We start from the raw sequence: 17,397 nt of genomic DNA, 5'->3' as shown, positions 1-17,397 counted from the left end.
TCGAGTGGCTTTCGCAAACTCTCTATTGTCCGCAGCGGCTTCTGCGGCAGAGCGTGACACCAGCCAAGATTCTACCGTTTGAAATATGGTCGTGTATTGCTTCAAAGTGGTACGAATGCGTGTGTAGGCATTGCTACATCATATTCCGAGAATATCTTAGCAGGGGAGGAGACAATGGGTGAGTAATTCAAGGGTACGAAGTAGTGATGGGGTACGAAGCATTGATGAAGCATAGTATCACCTATTGAGCAGACTTGACCAAGTTGAGCATTACACAGATAAGCCCCATGCTACATGCTCTCACATTGTTTGCATAGGTAGAGCCAATTGACTTTGGCTCTGACTTCCTGGAAGTTCGAACTGCGTTCTCTGGAAGTTCAACTCCGAGTCGCTCCGCGAACATAAGAGCAAGTCTTCGACAATGACGCTGGGATGCCATTTTTAGCTACGACCGACCGACCCCATGATGACCCAGACCCCGAGCTTCAGATCACCACCACAGGGTTCTCCAGGGCACGAAACTCAAATGTTTGAATCTTTAATTTCCAGTAATAGCACCGTGGATATGGCAGTGATTCCTCCGCGACCATGCTCAAGCTTCGGTTGGGCTTCGCGGCAGGTCAGACCATAGCTCAAGCGAACGTGCATGAAATTTGGAGATTTACCGACTCCGAGAACGCTATTTGAACTCGTGTCTCCAAGAATTGTATCGTCAACAACCCAGACCACTGCAGTGTAACCAACGATGACGGACAGTACCAAACCCCAAATCGCACTTGTGGGTTCCTATTCCGACGCCTTCGTGAAGGCTTTGGGAGACGATAACTTTGACGTCGAGCAATGCGATTCAGTCCCCAACGTAAGTCGTTTCAGGCAGCGCAATATTCACCTGAGGCTAAACGTGACGGCAGCCCGCGACGAGGACATCGAGCCTCGCAGCGCTTGCTCTCAAGGGCGAGGAGTACACCCTCTCCGAAAGCGACATTACATTGATGCTGCCCGCCAAGACGGTCCTTATTTTCTTTGGGCCTACATCGACGCTCCTGGAGACCGTTCAAAGCGCCACCAACACACCTATCGACATCCCAAGTCTCGAAACTAGTCGATGGCTTGCCGCTCCTCGTGTACATGTGAGTGTTGGAGTAAGCTATATTGATATGTCGACCTTCACGGCGATACAGGGTTGATGGCATGGTCAACATCGCTACCAGTATTGTTCCCAGCGATGCTCAGGTCCTTCCGCTAGTACAAAGTGCTCTCAAAGGAAACAGTGAGATTGTGGCGACGGATGGATATCAACTACAATCGCCAACCGATCCCGTTGAACAAGCCGTAATGTCCATCGATAACGCTGTTACCGAAGCGCAGAGCGACAGGGCCTATGTATCCACCCTTGATCCACCGATCGGAACTATTGGTTTTAAGAAGTAAGTGTGGGTTCTCCCGTTTGATCTAGCCTTACAACCGCAGTATAGGGGTACCCTGTCTAATTTCGCGAACATTGCGATCAACCGGCTTGCCTGGAGTCCAGCGGGGATCTATATGGCTGCGGCTCCTACATCCCATATTCAGAGATATACCTTGAAGTGGTACACGGATGTGTACTCGTACGCAACGGGCGCCGACTGTAGGAATAAAACCCCCACACAGTTCGCTAACGAGGGTGGTGTCGTGTACACCGTTGTCATCGATCGTGGCAACTTGCGACGCTCCCCGGATAGTGCGCCACGATATTGGGGACCTGAGCGGGGGTATTGTGGCTACTACTTCGTCGATCACAACACGACAACCCACCGTGCTGGCTCATCGCTAAATGTGCATACCTTCCAACCGCAAGGTCCAGACTCGCAGAATGAAAGCAAGATTGGCTGTAGGTGCCTTGTTGTAGTCACATCCTGCTGTGTTGTTGAACGTTCTACAGACAACATCAGCTATGAACAGGATATGCAGATGTTAAATAACAACGGACATTCAACATTCACATTCAAAGCCAAGTATATGAACGGGTTTGTCTTAGATCAATTTCAGCTACACGACAGCCTAGGGAATTCAGGCGTGGAGTTTTCGGTTGATTACAACGGCTACTATGTGCGCACCTATCACCGTCGAATTACAGTGATTTTACTGACCTCTGTGTGGCCTTTGTGTATTCAGGACTATTGGGCTGACCCGAAATTCGCCACCAAGCAATGGTGGAACCCTGGTGTCTTCGAGAAACTCCCGAAATCCGGACGTTGGCTGTTCGCGTTGGTCACTTTTCACTTACAATGCTGCCAGCTACCTGACCCGATCTCAAGGATGGTTTGCCGGTCGACAATATGCCTATCAATGCGTTAACTGTCTTCTCGTCGAGTGTTGGACAACACACTATGAGTGCGTAGCCCCATGCTGCTTCCCAGGCCGTGATCTGATTGAAAGCACCCTCACAGCGTCCGAATTCTCTGCAGACATCAGAGCGTTCAAGTCTAATTACTGGGATACTAGTAGTGATCATAAAAAGCCTGGTGAGGTTTCTAATTCTGACGGGAACGCACCTGTGAGTTGCTTGGACCATGCAATTATCTGCGGGGGCTGACAATGGATGGTAGACCCATTTCCAGACAACCGGGATCTCTGAAAAAAGGACGTGGAATCGTGCGTTGGGTTTGACCTGGACCTAGGAGATTGCGAATGCAATTCAGGCATTCCTTGGGGATGAATGAGTAGCTACTGGGAGGCGAACAATGTCCGTAACAGTAAATCTTTTCACTTTGCAAGGCTGCGATATAGTGTGGTAGTCCTCTTGAATTTTAGACACAAGTTTCCCAACGACAGCACTACCCCTGTCTCGCGGTGTCTTAAAGTTCTGTAAAGGAGTCGTTTTCCTACTGGCCCCGCCAGGCTAAAGGAAATAAAGCTTAGCGTCGGTCATCATGAGCCGACTCGCCTCTTTTCGTGGTCCATCTGCACCATCAACTTCGCCAGTCCCAAACCCGCAATCCCCATCAAATAAAAAGAAATCACGACGCTCCGATGCCCTCACCGACTCCTCTAATCTCCAACCACCCTCATCCCCTTCTCGATCTGCAACAGAATCCACGTTCCATCGCAAAACTCGCGCTTATCTGTTAGAGTTCAAAGCCATAGCGAACAGTTGGGATGATTTGGTGCTGATCGACGGTGTAAGAGCGGCGAAGCACTTGGTTGATGCTAGGACCGAACTCGAGTGAGTTTGTGGATTAGTTTCTGTGTGCACGAAGGCACTCAAGCTCAAGCGACGAAGAAATTCGATCGCGCTCGCTCCAGATCGGCGGCCCCGCTATCATTTAGTCGGCGAGAAACTTGTGCTTGCAGAGAACAAGATCACAGAGCTCGAGAGTATCATCGCTACTTTGGTATGCATTCGCCATGTACACTCTGCTTGTTCTAACACTAAAGAATAGGAAAAACACTTTTGGAGGATGAACAATATCATTGACGGCTTGGAGGCACTCTATTTCGAGGTGACAAAGGCAAAGGGATTTCAATGGGCCGCGAAGGAGCCACTTTGGACTACATGGTCGCTCGAGAAGTTTGGTACGCACACCGACAGCTTCTTCCTTCACCCCTCCCGGCTTATTTGTGCATGCTGCAGTTGTCTCCATTCCTTCAGTTCTCCCGGCGTACAATCAGCTCTTCACGAATGCAAGATCATTGTCGATACTCTTCGATCACACACCGCGACGTTTGAGGTATCGAGAGATGCTATCGCTAGATGGGTCGAGCAGCCGTGGCTAGAAGAGTTTGGGTGGGGTGCGAACTGGGAGGAGTTGTGCGCGGCTGAGGTAGAGAAGTGGGATCCATAGCCCGAAGGAGTCTGATGCTCGATAATCAACGTTCAGACTTCAGACATCTATACCCCAACAGCAGGACGAAAGGTATCCTTGCAGGGTGTACCCGGGGATCGAGGCTAGCATCATATGCGGATATTGCTGGTGTTGGCTGCCATTGTTCGAGTCCCCGGGAAATGCGATCACTTTGCGCAAGTTTGGGGACTTCTCATCACATCTGCAGACGAACAGGGCACGTTCGGCTTCGTTCTCACTTTATCGTAGCCAACGCGCATATTTTATGTCGCAAACAGCCTTCACTGTTTGCTTGTTGTCTGACACCAATGATGTGTCACTAGCCACATTTCTATCAGTTGACACTGCCTGAAGCATATCTACTCTTGAACGTTGAACCCCCATTGTTGACATGTTTGCGGATCGTCAGTTTGTCATATCCGGTGTTAAGAGAAAGAAAACAACAGATCACCGCGCGACTTCCCCGCCGTAACTAAAAATGTCAGTTTCACGAGTTACGCCGCCATACTAGTTGTAGCCGAGAAGCCAGTTTCCAGAAGAGCAGCCCTCTATCTATCGACATACACGACTGTACCGTTTACTTCCAGGATGGTGTCGGAGACGTCAGAAGCATGGAATGCGGCGCAGGGACCTTTGCAGATCGGCTGGGCAGTGAGTGTCTGTTCCGTTCATCAGCGAATCAGGAAGCTGTAGCCTGTAAGAGTGTGGCAGATGGGAATGGGTGATTGCTGTCATGGTGGCAGTAGCGTAGCAGTACTTGATCGGAGTGCGAAAAACGCGCTTACATAACCGAGGTGAGCTGAGTGGGCGCCTAATTTGCTGCAGGGCGTGAGTGGGAGGATTATTCGCCAGTCGGCTAACTGTCATTTGGGCAGGCTTTCGATACTCCCTTCTAATTCACCAAAGGGATAATCTCTTGCGTTTTCCATCCTTTTCTTTCTCCTTTCACTCTGCTGTTGTACTCTAATTTCCAAAGGTCTTGCGGAGGCCTCACCTCGCACCCTCACCACTCCGCTTCTTTTCCCCATCCTGCTTGCATCCACTCGACATATGGCCACCGTCACCCAGCAGCAACAGTCTGGCCCTACTCCCCAGCCTCTGCAGCAGCAGCAGCCGCAACAGCAACAGCTCAAGCTCAACCCCTCAGACCCAAATCCTGGCGCAGCGCTATCATGGGAGGGCGACCGCATGTACGTCTTGTCTTCACTTTTCGTCGAAATGATCATCTAACACTGTACCAATCGAATCTGAACTTGTGGAATACCCAGGTTTAATATATACATCTACGACTACTGCCACAAACGAGGGTTTCTCAAGACGGCGCAGGAGCTGCTAAGCGAGGCAGACCTTCCACCCGATGCCACACCCCCGATCAACGCAAAGCAGGGTCTACTGTTTGAGTGAGTGTTAAGCTTGCATTAGCGCACACAGTGCTAATCGTCGGGCCCGCCACTGTGACTTGTCTGCTGTGTGAATGATGTGTGACTCGCTGCGGGTTTAGATGGTGGAGCGTATTCTGGGTGCTGTTCACTACGAAGAGTAATGGGAATGGGCCGGAGGATGCTCTCCTCTACACTCAGGTGCGTTCTGTACATCCCCTTCTTCTGATCCGTTGGCTCACGCTTCTACATGTAATCTCGAAATGATAGCATCAAAACCAACAGACGGCAGTCCGACAGCAACGACTTCAAGCGCAGGCGCAGGCGCAGGGTGGCTTAGCTCTGCACGGCGTAGGTCAAACTGTTACCACCAATGGCCCTCCACAACCCGGCCCACCTGGCTCAGCTACCGGCCCTCCAATGCGAACGATGAATGGTATGCCTCGCCAGGGCGGCCCAGGAGCTCCTTCTGTAGGCCCAGGACCCCCACCTAACTCTGGCTTCCTTCCCAACGGCATGACTAACGGTACTCTACCAAATGGCGCACCTACGCCAAATTTCGGCAACCAAGGCATGCCCAACGGCATTGTAAGCAGTCCTGGCTTTGCAGGTATGAACCCCCAACGTCTTCCTCAAGGCGCACCCGGCGTGGGCGTTGGTCCCCCCGGACAGCGGCCGAACGGTATGGGCGGTCCGCCGTTCCAGCAGAGCCCGACGATGGCGAACTCACCGAACAGTGGGCCTGGCGGGCAATCTGGGCAGCAAGGACCTGGAGGCCAGGGTGGTGGTCCGATGCAGCAAGGGCAGCCAGCAGCAGGACAGCCGATGAACCAGATGGGGCCAGGCCCGCATGGGATGGGGGGGACGATGAGTCGACCTGGAACGAGCGGCGGGCTCCCGGGTGGGAATCCTAGCGGGTCAATGTTGCCGCCTAACTCAGGCCAGCCAGGCGGCGGTCCGCAACCAGGGATGAACATGCAAGGCCAAGGATCGACGCCTGGATATCGGCCACCAAGTCGCACCAACACGCCGGGCAGTGGAGGCATGATGGTTCAGCAGAGTCCGTCTTTGATGAACCGGCAGGTTCCAGGCGCACCTGGTCAGATGGGTATGGGTATGTCTCCCGGTATAATGTCTCCCAATAATATGGGTATGTCGCCAGGGATGCCACCGAACATGGGCATGGGCATGGGCATGCCTCTTCAGGCCGTCCTCGCCGAATTTGCCCAGATACAGCCCTTGTTGCTAAAGCAATACAAGTCTGAGATAGGCATGCCAGACACCAATCAACCGTTGTCAGATCAAGACAAGGTGCGAATCCTGGATGATTTATCGTGTAGTGTACTTACGACCTAACGTCAGATGAGAATCGTGGGCCACCATCGAGCGAAGAGGGGGCAAGCAGGTGTAAACGCTGCTGCCGGTCCTTCAATGATGAATAGACCACCTATGCAACACCCTGGTCAGCGGCCTCCTGGACCCCCGGGTCCCTCCGGTCCACAGTCAGGTCAACGTGCCGGAAAGCGAAACAGCACGTCTCCTGGTGAAGAGGTGCAATAAATCCATCACTAGTAGTAAGCACGTAAACTGACGCGCGACAACCCCTTGTAGCATGGAACTCTTCCTGGGCAAAAATGACAGCCAGTCGTCACCGCGAAGCGCCAAACGAGCACGACACTCGCCAACGCTCGAGCATCCTATGTATCAACAGCAGCAGCTCGGCCAGCCAGGCCAGCCCCAGCAGCCCGGAGGTGGGCCGAATCACCAACCTGGTGGACCGGGCGGGCTAGCCGGTACTCCCTCTATGAATCCTCAGCAGCAACAGCCGCCAATGAAATATCATGCGTCCGAACCCGATGGGTGGTCCGATGATGGGCGGCCCACCACAGTCCATGATGGGGGGCGGTCCAGGTCCCAGCGGTATGCAAGGTCCACCAATGGGTGTCAACGGCCCTTTTGGTCAAGGAATGGCTGGTGGCCCGATGGGCAATATGATAATGAGCCCCGGAATGAGCCACCCCCAAGCGGGAGGCATGCGGACACCCCAGATGCTCTCGACTGAAATGGCATATCGACACAACATGCAAAACATACACAAGCAGCCCATGGCCGGTAACGTCGGGTCCCCCCGCCGCGAACGCTGACTCGCCCCTTCAACCCTGGCGGACCAAGTGGCTCTGGGGACGCCCCAGTTCAATCCTGGGAACCGTCCGGGGCCTGGGCCCGGACCTCAGCAACAAAATAAGCCGATGAATAGCATGGCGCCGCCTCCGTCTCCGGGCATGAAGGACCAGAACACGGGAGGGACCGAAGGATGGGAACAACGCGTTGGGGAATGGGGCCCAAGGCCTGGTGGCCCTGGCGGATCGCCCGCAGAACCAAGCTATGGGGAGACAGACGCCGACTGCGACGGGTACTGCTCCGCCAACGCCAGCGCCTGGAGCCGGTTATGAGTAACGGACCCCCCTCCCCCATCAACGCAAACAACAACCCCATGACCGCTCCCTCGCCATCTTCCATGCTATCTATGAACGGTGGCGGACCAGGTATGCCCACGGATCTGTTCAGCACAGACTTCATTACCAGCGTGGCAAACACTCTGGACGACTTCGATGCGTCGAGCATATTCCGGCCAGATGGTGATATCAATTTTGAGAGGGACTTTTGGGCAGTGGTTCAATGGGGACGATACTATGGGCGGAGGACTATCATAGAGTGCCCCCGCGCCAACCCATGCGGGTGGGATGTGAGGCCAGAGGACAACGCGCGGAAGACAAGATCTAGGACCTGCCTGCCTGCCTGTGGAAGTGACACTTGCTTTTTTCCATTTTACTTGACACTCTTTCCCCAGTGCGCAGTGCGTATCGGTTTCTTCCGTGCAAAATGGCTTCTTTCATTGTGCTTTATAAACCATGATGTATCTTTGGATCGATGCTTACCGTAGATAGTTTCCCATCCCCCTTCCGTGCTCTCCCTCTGCTCTTGCTACCCGCCCTATAACACCCGTTTGTAGTCCACCCCGCTTCCCCAGGTTCCCTCTTGTTCTTATACACACCTATATTTCGCGCCATTTGGCCAGTAGTCATTTATATTGCTTGATTTCAGTCTCCCGTTTACTTCTCTCTTCTTTTTCCACCGTATATCTTATTCCCCTCTCCTTGTTTTCGTCTCCGTGTCGTCACTGCTTTACTATAATGCTACCGCCCATGTATACTGTCTTATCAACTCATAGTTTGGATGGAAAGTCAACGAGTCGACGTCGAAGGAAAGTGGACACGACAGTACCCCTACAGTGTCTGTATTGAGTTATGGTAGTGCTCATTTACATTCCCGAACACATGCAGATATGTAAGGCGGGCAGAGGTGCGGAGAAAAGCGCGGACGAGAGGCGGTTGATCAGGTCGCCACGGATTGACAAAGATGGGCATGAAGAAGGGCTGATATACCGCATTGTGCATACAAGAGCGAACTTCGTCTGGCTACTTACGGAATTCGCATGAGAGGAATCTGAGTATCGACAATCCCAATGAACTCTTTGTACGCCTCGCCAAAAAGTCCCATCAGTTCTTCGGAATCCAAGGCAACCCTCGTGTCCATGAGGTTCTGGCACTTCTTTGACCACGATTGCACACTGTTGAACCACTTCTCCAGCAACTTCTCACAGCAGGAAAGGTAGATAGCTTGGGGCCCTTCAACCTGCCATTCGTACAGAATGGATCGTTTCGAGACGGGCATATGCGAGACTCCATCGGCGTTGAGAAGCTTCCACCATCTTGTTTCCGACTGCGTCCTGCTCGGTGCCCAGTGAAGTAGTTCGTAAAGGAGTACCCATGCAAAAGACTCCAAATCGTCGATGGGCGTATGAGATGCTTGCCCGCCTGAGGCCCATTCCGTCAAAATGCGTAGTGAGAGGAAGGGTAAAGTACCCTGAGACATCGTAAGTAGAGCTCTTGTCACAACCTCGAAAGACAGGAACTGACGAAACGATGCGAAGATTGCTCGGCACTGCCCCATCTTTGAGCCCCATCACCATCGATGAGGAACGCGACGCAGTCCTGGCTTTGTATTACAGAAGTTAAACTAGGCCATTTCTTAGCGTCCATGTGCCATGCGTAAAGGTCGATCCAGAACTCACATATCAGGTATTCGTCGGGGTACGGGTTCGTCTAAAAACAATGATGTTGCCATTACTGACATCACGATGGAGGTAACGACCTTGGGTGAACAAGGCACAATGCCTTGATTGGGGGAAGGAATGATATTGGCGTGCGCAAGGTAATAAGAGAAAACTCACCCATCGCGGCATGCTGGAGAGCCCGCGCAAGTTTCTGAGGGCCCAAAGTCTCATCTAGCGGGTGTCCCATTGTTTCTATAACTAGATGACGATGGCATCGAACCTCAAAGGCTTGAGCCGTGGAGTCAGATATAAGAGTGGCCGTCCCCTCATCAGGTGGGTTCATAGCGTCTTCATTATTCTTGCGAAATTTGATAGGCCAGAATTCAGGGACATTCTTCGAAGTGTGAAATTGCTGTGCTTCATACCCAATCAAAATATCAGGGATGCCAATGTAGCCTTGAACAGATCTGAAAATATCCTCTTCCTTATCGCGGCCAGCGGGTTGATGGGAGCATTTTACGATAAAAGATTCGGGCAACTTGACATTCAGTGGCTTCGTCGCAGTGGGGTTGCACGCCTCCAAGTCGTCATAAGGGTTTCAGTCGCGACCATGCGCGGAGGTTGACTTTCTCCAGTAGCTCCTTCGTAAATTCTGGGAGAAAACGACGGAGCCGGGATCGCGAAGGTCGTCCAAGCTCCTTGTCCAGCTTGACTGCGAAAACGCCCGTGCCCCGACCCCGGATGGCCTGCCGACGGCAAAGAACCTGGGTGATACGGTACTGGGCGTGATTGAGTGAGATATGGGAATGGGTCATGCAAGGGTCATACCCGGCTTGAGAGAGTGTCTCCCATTGCCATATACCAACGATAGTGGCAACAACTTCGCGAAAGCCGGCCTTGGTGGCGAGAGCCATGGGGGTGGTTGCTAATAATCCACCGCGGTGATACAGGCATACTCGAAACGAAAGATTGTCCTGGCAAAAGAGGAACATCGGGATGAAAATGCGATGTTCCGTCGCCGCGAAAAGGCATCGAGCATAAGTTCCGGCTTGAGCAACGAGGTCGCCCCAATGGCCTTCGACATCACCAACAATCAGCGTCTGGTACCAATATAGGCGAACATCAGTGCCAAGGATGCCATCGAGTGCTACGAAATCCGGTTTCAAAGGAGCTTCGCTGTCGATAGAGCCTCGCAAAAACTCGGTCGTAGATGGCAAAACGAACATCTCTGAAATAGGATTTCTGGTATTGGCTGGGGCGCAGGGCCTTGAATTTATCGATAATCGTATTGAACAACTTCACCAGTGGTTCGTAGAATAATCGCTCGTGTCCTTTTCCGGCTTCTGGCCAATTTAGGAGCCCAAATTCATCGGCGCCGATGTTCGTCGTCCACTCCTTTCCTCGCAACCCATCGAATACCACCTTATCAATACCACCTGATGCTGGGAAGAACGCCTCTCGTACCCAGTTGCCCTCGAAAGTTGCATCTCGTAACTCGTGCGAGATGATCCCCTTAAGTTCATCTTGTTTTCGTTGCCTCGTTGCTTGATTCTCTGGAGGAGATCCTTCGTGCTCGTGTACGTCGAATATGCATTGGAATTGGTGCTTAATGGTGTGTGGCGCATGCGCCTCTCGTCGCAGGCTTCGATAGTTTTGAGACTGATACTTGCCATGGTGGTTACTGACAACGTTGAACTAGAGGCCTAAGGAGTCTATTCCACCCTTCTCCCATTCTTGTCTTTCTACACGCACTTCCATATCTCATGCCATTTGGCCAGTAGTCAATGATATTGCTTGATTTCAGTTACTCATCTACTCGCCTTCGTTTTTCTACCATACCCTTCCCTTTGCTTTCGTCTCAATGTCGTCACTGCTTTCCTATAATGCTACCGCCCATGTATACTATCTTATCAACTCATAGTTTGGATAGAAAGGGAAATGCGTGAACTTGTATCCTTGAACACTGGCCTTTCCTCGTACGCAACGCCCCGTACAGGCAGCCCGCGATTGAGTGAAGCATCAGTCGCCGCATTTTGGCTTCAGGCCTTTCATTTGATTCATAGTTGGGCCATGGTACGAATTTCGACGGAAGCTTCGGTGTGGTCGCGGGATGATCGCTGGTCTTGATACCAAAAATTAAACAGCGCGGCATTGCTTGATAAACCGTTATAAAAGAAAGGATATCTCCGTTTCGTCTAGTAGGGCCGGAAACACTTCTGAAAGTGGTGGAATTGGATGGCCAAGATAAATCTGCAAGCTTATATAGGGGATTGGTCATTCATATTCAGCGCTCAGTATCGAAGATTTGACCCGACTTGCCCACATGTTCGCTGATCAAGTGGGGGAGTAACTGAGAATCAGCGCGATTCTATCGGCGCTCAGCTGCGTCGTCGCTGGTTGATCCCCCCTCCTACGCAGGGAGGTAGCACCCCTTACTATGATACGCACACAATCCTTGTATGATCTCCACCTTCGCGCCTGGGACCCCCACTCTCGAGCAGAGGGCCTACCCACGCGGGAATGCACCAAGTAAACCACTGCCACACCCAAATGTACTCAGCAATCTCCCACGTCTTCGACTGCTTCACGCCCATCCCGCCGGCGAGAGAAATCAACGTATCCTCGCAATGTATCGCCAGCGCCTGTAGGAGAAAGAAGCGCATGCTCCCGGCGAAATGCCCGAACTGCATGTATTCGGGCCAGGCGTGGATGAGTCCGGAAAAGAAGAACGCGAGGTAGAGCTGCGTGTATCTGGAGAGTTTGCCGTGTCGCGGGAGGTTAAGGAGGGTGTTGGCGACGAAGGCGCTGGGTGATGTTATGACCTACAGAGATCACACGCGTCAGCAAGTAAGCGTGATTCATGAATACGAACGCACCCTTCGAAGCATCTGGTGCCATGTTCGTCTAGAAATATGAGATGAATACACGAAAAAAAAATGAGAAAAACGGGAAATGCACACCCCCAAAACTTGCGCAAAGTAATCGCGTTTCCTGGGTTCGAGAACAGTGGTGGAAGGTCATTGGGCATCCACCTCCCAGTAGCCAGCACCAACATTATCCAGATATGATGCGAGAGCTTGATCCCCATCCACGTCAACAGACCTTGCTGAAGGGCATAGACAGACCGCAAAGCCCACGTGCCTGCTACCCCAAGTTCATGGGCGGATTGCCACTGAGAGCATAGAGTCACAGTAACGTCCACGATGTTGAGGACGAGGAGGTTGAGGCCAAGGTACGCAAGCTGTTTCAGGGCAAAACGCAGCCTCGACGTATCAGTGGGGCGTGGAGGAATGCCATTCTTCGGTTCATTCACCCAACCAACGAGGCGCGGGCTCGTCATCAGCCGCAGCACCCATTTGACGCGTTCGTAAAGGGGAAGTTGGTCTGTATCTGTAACTTGATCGGCCAAACGCAGCTCCGAATGTGAGTCAGTCAGGACGAGGAAATCGAGCATCTGTAAAGTTAGTTGTGTGAGCGCACACGCCATGGCGTGTTCGGAGGGCGCGGTCCTGAGGGTGGTGATGTGGAGGAGGATGCCGGCAATTGGGACGAACATCGCGGCGCGCAGAGGTTGGGAGGTCATGAGGAGCCCAGAGAAGGAAAGTATGTACGGAGCTACCCATAGATAAGAAGGGATCGGGGAACGCGCAGATTCCATGGTGGGGAATGAGCGACGGGGCAAGTAGGGATAGTGGGTGATTGGTGGTCAAAAAAGAAATGTACGAGACTATCGTTCGCGTCCATTTATATGTTAGCCGAGTAGACCCTGCAATGGTACCTTTTCGTCGAATTACTTCCGTTGGCGAAGAAACTTTCCTGCTTTGGGGCCAACGTTCAAAGAGATCTGAACGTTGAAGGTGAACTCAGCCCCGATTATGGATCCCACTTCTCTACCTCAGCCGCGCACAACTCCTCCCAGTTCGCGTCCCACCCAAACTCTTCTAGCCACGGCTGTTCAACCCATCTAGCGATAGCATCTCTCGATACCTCAAACGTCGCGGCGTGTGATTGAAGAGTATTGACGATGGTCTTGCATTCGTGAAGAGACCGATTGTACGCCGGGAGCACCGAAGGAATGGAGACCACTGCAGCAGCATGCATAAATAAATAAGCCGGGAGGGGTGAAGGAAGGAAGCTGTCGGTGTGCGTACCAAACTTCTCGAGCGACCATGTAGTCCAGAGTGGCTGCTTCGCGGCCCATTGAAATCCCTTTGCCTTCGTCGCCTCGAAATAGAGTGCCTCCAAGCCGTCGATGATATTGTTCATCCTCCGAAAGTGCTTTTCCTATGCTATAGTGTTAGACGGGTAGATCACAAGCACTGCGTGTGTACACGGCGAGTGCATACCAAAGTAGCGATGATACTCTCGAGCTCTGTGATCTTGTTCTCCGCAAGCGCAAGTTTCTCGCCGACCAAATGATAGCGGGGCCGCCGATCTGGAGCGAGCGCGATCGAATTTCTTCGTCGCTGGGGCTTGAGTGCCTTCGTGCACACAGAGACTGATCCATCAACTCACTCAAGTTCGGTCCTAGCATCAACCAAGTGCTTCGCCGCCCTTACACCGTCGATCAGCACCAAATCATCCCAACTGTTCACTATGGCTTTGAACTCTAACAGATAGGCACGAGTTTTGCGATGGAATGTGGATTCTGTTGCTGATCGGGAGGGGGACGAGGGTGTTTGGAGATTAGACGAGTCTGTGAGGGCGTCGGAGCGTCGGGATTTTTTCTTGTTTGACGGCGATTGGGGGTTTGGCACTGGCGATGGTGATGGTGCAGACGGCCCACGAAAAGAGGCGAGTCGACTCATGATGCATTGATGAGTACCGACGGTAAGCTTTACAGATTACCAAGACACTGCGACACAGGGGTAGTGCCTTCATTGGGGAAACCTGTCTCTAGAATTCAAGAAACACTATATCGCAACCTTCTACAGTGGCAAGATTTACTGTTACGGACATTCTTCGCCTCCTAGTAAGTACTCATTCATCCCTAAGGAATGCTTGAATTGCATTCGTAATCTCCTAGGTCCAGGTCAAATCCAGCGTGTTGGCCAAACCTGAGGAGTACGCGGTCGCTGTTGTCTGATAATGTATCTACCAGCCATGTTTAGCGTTCAAACGTTCACAGATAGTAACATATGGTCTGCATCGCTCACATGGTTATCGTCACTGGTAGTGCGCCAGTAGTTAGACTTGAATGCCCTGCAGCCTATATAATACCTGGAGACTATGCATGCGTTCATGATCAGCCCACGGTATTGCAAGCAATAGGTCCACGCAGTGGCACGCACCAAGAGGATATTTACCGACGCTTGACGAAAGGACGGTCAAGCCATTGATAGGTAAATTATCGGCCGGCAGGTTTTCCTTGAAGTCATGTCAGATAATTAAATAGGATGCTAAGAGATAAACCCACTCGAACAATCCAATAGCTCCGTCCTTGTCGCTTAACTTTCTGGTAGACACCAGGGTTCCACCATTTGTCAGTGACGAACGTTGGGTCAGCCCAACGGTCCTGGACACGCAACGGTAAATGAAAATGGCCTCATCCCCAGGAAAATTGATACGTACATAGTAGCCATTGTAATCAACCGAGAAATCGACCCCCGAGTCACCCGGGACTTCATGTAGCTGAAATTGATCTAAGGTGAAACTGTTTGTATATTGGGCCTTGAACGTATAGGCAGAGTTCCCGTTGTTATTGAACATCTGCATGTCCTGTTCGAAGCTGATATTGTCTAGAACACCATCAACAATAACGTCAGTGTATTATTTGCAACCAGACTCACACTGAACCTGACCGTCGATCTGCGACTCCGGGCCGCGTGGTTGGTAAGTAGTCATTTGAAGGGAAGAACCAGGATGGTGGCCTGTCTGGTTGCGATCGACGAAGTAATATGAACAATACCCACTAGTAGGTCGAAGATATCGCGGAGCACTGTCCGAGGCCCTTACCATGGCGCCCCGATCTACAGCAACGATACCCCCCGCTGAAGTAAACTGGCCCGAGGTTTTACCCCTGCAGTCGGCACCCGTCGCATACGAGTACACATCCGTGTACCAGTTCAGATTGTACTTCTGGATAAGGGATGAATCACTGGTGGTGGTGACGTTGTATTTGGCGTCTGGGCTCCAAGCGAGCCATGTGATAGTGAAGATCAAGCAAGGAAGCATAGACCTGCCTCTTGAAACCAATCACGCCAGCCGGCGGCTCTAGATTGGATACATAAGCTCTGGTACTCCGCGTCGCAGACACGGCGCTATCGATGGACATTGCGGCTTGTTCAACAAGATCGACCGGAGATACTTGTAGTTGGAAGCCTTGGTTTGCCATCTTGCTATCTTTTTTAAGAGCACTTTGCATTAGGGGAAGGACCTGAGCCTCGCTGGGAATACTGTTGGAAGCAACGTTGACCATGCCATCAACCCTGTATCGCCACGAAGCGGTCAGCGCATGGGTACAGCTTAGGGCAGTACTTACATGTACACGAGGAGCGGTAAACCGTCGACTAGCCCAAGACTCGGGATGTCGATGGGGGTGTTGGTCGCACTTTGAATGGTCTCCAAGAGCGTCGATGTAGGCCCAAAGAAAATAAGAACCGTCTTGTCGGGTAACATTAAGGTAATATCGCTTTCGGAGAGGGTATAATCGTCGTCCTTGAGAGCAAGCGCCGCGAGACTCGATGTCCTCGTCGCGGGCTGCCGTCGCGCTTAGCCTGAGGTGAACATCGCTCTGCCTGAAACTACTTACGTTGGGAACTGAGTCACATTGCTCGACTTCAAAGTCGTCCTGCAAGGCCGTCACGAAGGCGTCGGAATAGGAACCCACAAGTGCGATTTGGGGTTTGGTACTGTCCGTCATCGTTGATTACGCTGCAGTGGTCCAGGTTGCTGATGATACAATTCTTGGAGACACGAGTTCAAATAGTGTCCTCGCAGTCGGCAAATTTGCAACTTCCATACACGTTCGCTTGAGCTATGGTCTGACCTGCCGCGAAGCCCAGCCGAAGCTTGAGCATGGTCGCGGAGGAATCACTGCCATATCCACAGTGCTATTACTGGAAATTAAAGATTCAAACATTTAAGTTTCGCGCCCTGAAGAACCCTGTGGGTGGTGATCTGAAGCTCGGGGTCTGGGTCATCATGGGGTCGGTCGGTCGTAGCTAAAAATGGCATCCCAGCGTCATTGGCGAAGACTTGTTCTGAAGACTTGTTCGTATGTTCGCGGAGCGACTGGGAGTCGATCTTCCAGAGCGGTTCTAACTTCATGGAAGTTAGAGCAAAAGGAAATTCGATTCAACAAACGCAGCACATGTAAGCACATGTGGCATGGGACCATGGGTGCTACTGGTGATCAGAAAGTTTGCTTAGCTACATGGAGTTCTTGACGCCGTCGAGCCACAGTCGTGGCAGAGTCCAAACTTGGGTCGCTCGCTGGGTATAATTGAAGTTGTAAGTACATGTTTCTTCTGTTGGTGAGCTTCGGAGTTTAAACGTTCACCATTTGGACTCAGTTAGAACTCGGACTCGACGACTGGGGACTTAAGCGTTTTTGCCCAATGAATTAGTGACATCCCAAAGAGTCAATCACCAGTTGTACCCGTAGGGTACGGTGCTAATGGACCTTCTGCGAACCCAGCACCCATCAACACTCGGATTTCGGAAGAGTCATCTCAGCCCATTGACGACACTGTTGCACGGATTCTGGCATTTCCATGCGTTCCACCCCTCTCCTCGTGTTATGTAGGTTCGACGCGGGGACGAGAGTTAACTTGGCAAGCCCCAGAACTTATACACTTGGCTGCGGAGACTGACTATGTGTGCTTCGAAGAACAGAGCAATGATAATCATCTTCTGGAACCCAGGCATCCTCGATTCCACTCCTGACTACTCCCGACTTCTGTGCCAGGAGGTCATGCACAATCTCTTGACATCCCAAGGAGCGAACATTGGCGAAGGCCGCCCCTCATCGGCCGACGTCCTCAGATCTGAGGGAATTTGGCTCTTGGGCAGAGAGGCTTCCGGCAATGGAGTCTCGTGGCTTGGCACCGAATTAAGAATTCGAAGAACTCTGTGT

General features: G+C 51.9%; 8 protein-coding genes across 8 annotated transcripts; 4 read left to right on the top strand and 4 right to left on the bottom strand.

The window, feature by feature from the left end:
* Nucleotides 1-745: 745 nt before the first annotated feature.
* Nucleotides 746-2,660, top strand: PC9H_002815 (uncharacterized protein; the record flags this gene model as incomplete). Its single annotated transcript, XM_036772418.1, has 9 exons — nt 746-859; nt 912-1,130; nt 1,234-1,427; nt 1,476-1,870; nt 1,922-2,088; nt 2,155-2,250; nt 2,298-2,373; nt 2,430-2,536; nt 2,589-2,660. 9 exons carry the CDS (start codon nt 746-748, stop codon nt 2,658-2,660), a joined length of 1,440 nt encoding a protein of 479 aa, XP_036625576.1.
* Nucleotides 2,661-2,912: 252 nt separating this feature from the next.
* On the top strand, nt 2,913-3,756 carry PC9H_002814 (uncharacterized protein; the record flags this gene model as incomplete). Its single annotated transcript, XM_036772417.1, has 4 exons — nt 2,913-3,205; nt 3,263-3,374; nt 3,423-3,555; nt 3,614-3,756. 4 exons carry the CDS (start codon nt 2,913-2,915, stop codon nt 3,754-3,756), a joined length of 681 nt encoding a protein of 226 aa, XP_036625575.1.
* Nucleotides 3,757-4,874: 1,118 nt separating this feature from the next.
* Nucleotides 4,875-6,841, top strand: FLO8_1 (Transcriptional activator flo8; the record flags this gene model as incomplete). The annotated part of the gene is made up of 6 exons (XM_036772416.1): nt 4,875-5,014; nt 5,093-5,224; nt 5,326-5,404; nt 5,474-6,514; nt 6,566-6,754; nt 6,815-6,841. 6 exons carry the CDS (start codon nt 4,875-4,877, stop codon nt 6,839-6,841), a joined length of 1,608 nt encoding a protein of 535 aa, XP_036625574.1.
* A 203-nt stretch (nt 6,842-7,044) lies between these two features.
* On the top strand, nt 7,045-7,656 carry PC9H_002812 (uncharacterized protein; the record flags this gene model as incomplete). The annotated part of the gene is made up of 2 exons (XM_036772415.1): nt 7,045-7,315; nt 7,376-7,656. The coding sequence occupies 2 exons, from the start codon at nt 7,045-7,047 to the stop codon at nt 7,654-7,656; spliced, it is 552 nt and encodes a 183-aa protein (XP_036625573.1).
* A 1,030-nt stretch (nt 7,657-8,686) lies between these two features.
* On the bottom strand, nt 8,687-10,993 carry PC9H_002811 (uncharacterized protein; the record flags this gene model as incomplete). The annotated part of the gene is given in 7 exon segments (XM_036772414.1): nt 8,687-9,130; nt 9,184-9,262; nt 9,339-9,441; nt 9,498-9,897; nt 9,947-10,519; nt 10,545-10,756; nt 10,774-10,993. The coding sequence occupies 7 exon segments, from the start codon at nt 10,991-10,993 to the stop codon at nt 8,687-8,689; spliced, it is 2,031 nt and encodes a 676-aa protein (XP_036625572.1).
* Nucleotides 10,994-11,755: 762 nt separating this feature from the next.
* Nucleotides 11,756-12,978, bottom strand: PC9H_002810 (uncharacterized protein; the record flags this gene model as incomplete). Its single annotated transcript, XM_036772413.1, has 3 exons — nt 11,756-12,142; nt 12,197-12,224; nt 12,281-12,978. 3 exons carry the CDS (start codon nt 12,976-12,978, stop codon nt 11,756-11,758), a joined length of 1,113 nt encoding a protein of 370 aa, XP_036625571.1.
* A 215-nt stretch (nt 12,979-13,193) lies between these two features.
* On the bottom strand, nt 13,194-14,128 carry PC9H_002809 (uncharacterized protein; the record flags this gene model as incomplete). The annotated part of the gene is made up of 4 exons (XM_036772412.1): nt 13,194-13,405; nt 13,472-13,604; nt 13,667-13,778; nt 13,836-14,128. 4 exons carry the CDS (start codon nt 14,126-14,128, stop codon nt 13,194-13,196), a joined length of 750 nt encoding a protein of 249 aa, XP_036625570.1.
* A 306-nt stretch (nt 14,129-14,434) lies between these two features.
* Nucleotides 14,435-16,182, bottom strand: PC9H_002808 (uncharacterized protein; the record flags this gene model as incomplete). Its single annotated transcript, XM_036772411.1, has 9 exons — nt 14,435-14,529; nt 14,612-14,687; nt 14,737-14,835; nt 14,892-15,058; nt 15,110-15,194; nt 15,276-15,398; nt 15,499-15,748; nt 15,802-16,019; nt 16,072-16,182. 9 exons carry the CDS (start codon nt 16,180-16,182, stop codon nt 14,435-14,437), a joined length of 1,224 nt encoding a protein of 407 aa, XP_036625569.1.
* Nucleotides 16,183-17,397: the final 1,215 nt, after the last annotated feature.

The sequence above is a fragment of the Pleurotus ostreatus genome (genome assembly GCF_014466165.1).
Source record: "Pleurotus ostreatus strain PC9 chromosome Unknown scaffold_16, whole genome shotgun sequence".
NCBI classification, from domain to species: Eukaryota; Fungi; Basidiomycota; class Agaricomycetes; order Agaricales; family Pleurotaceae; genus Pleurotus; species Pleurotus ostreatus.
This window is presented reverse-complemented; position numbering and strand designations above follow the sequence as displayed.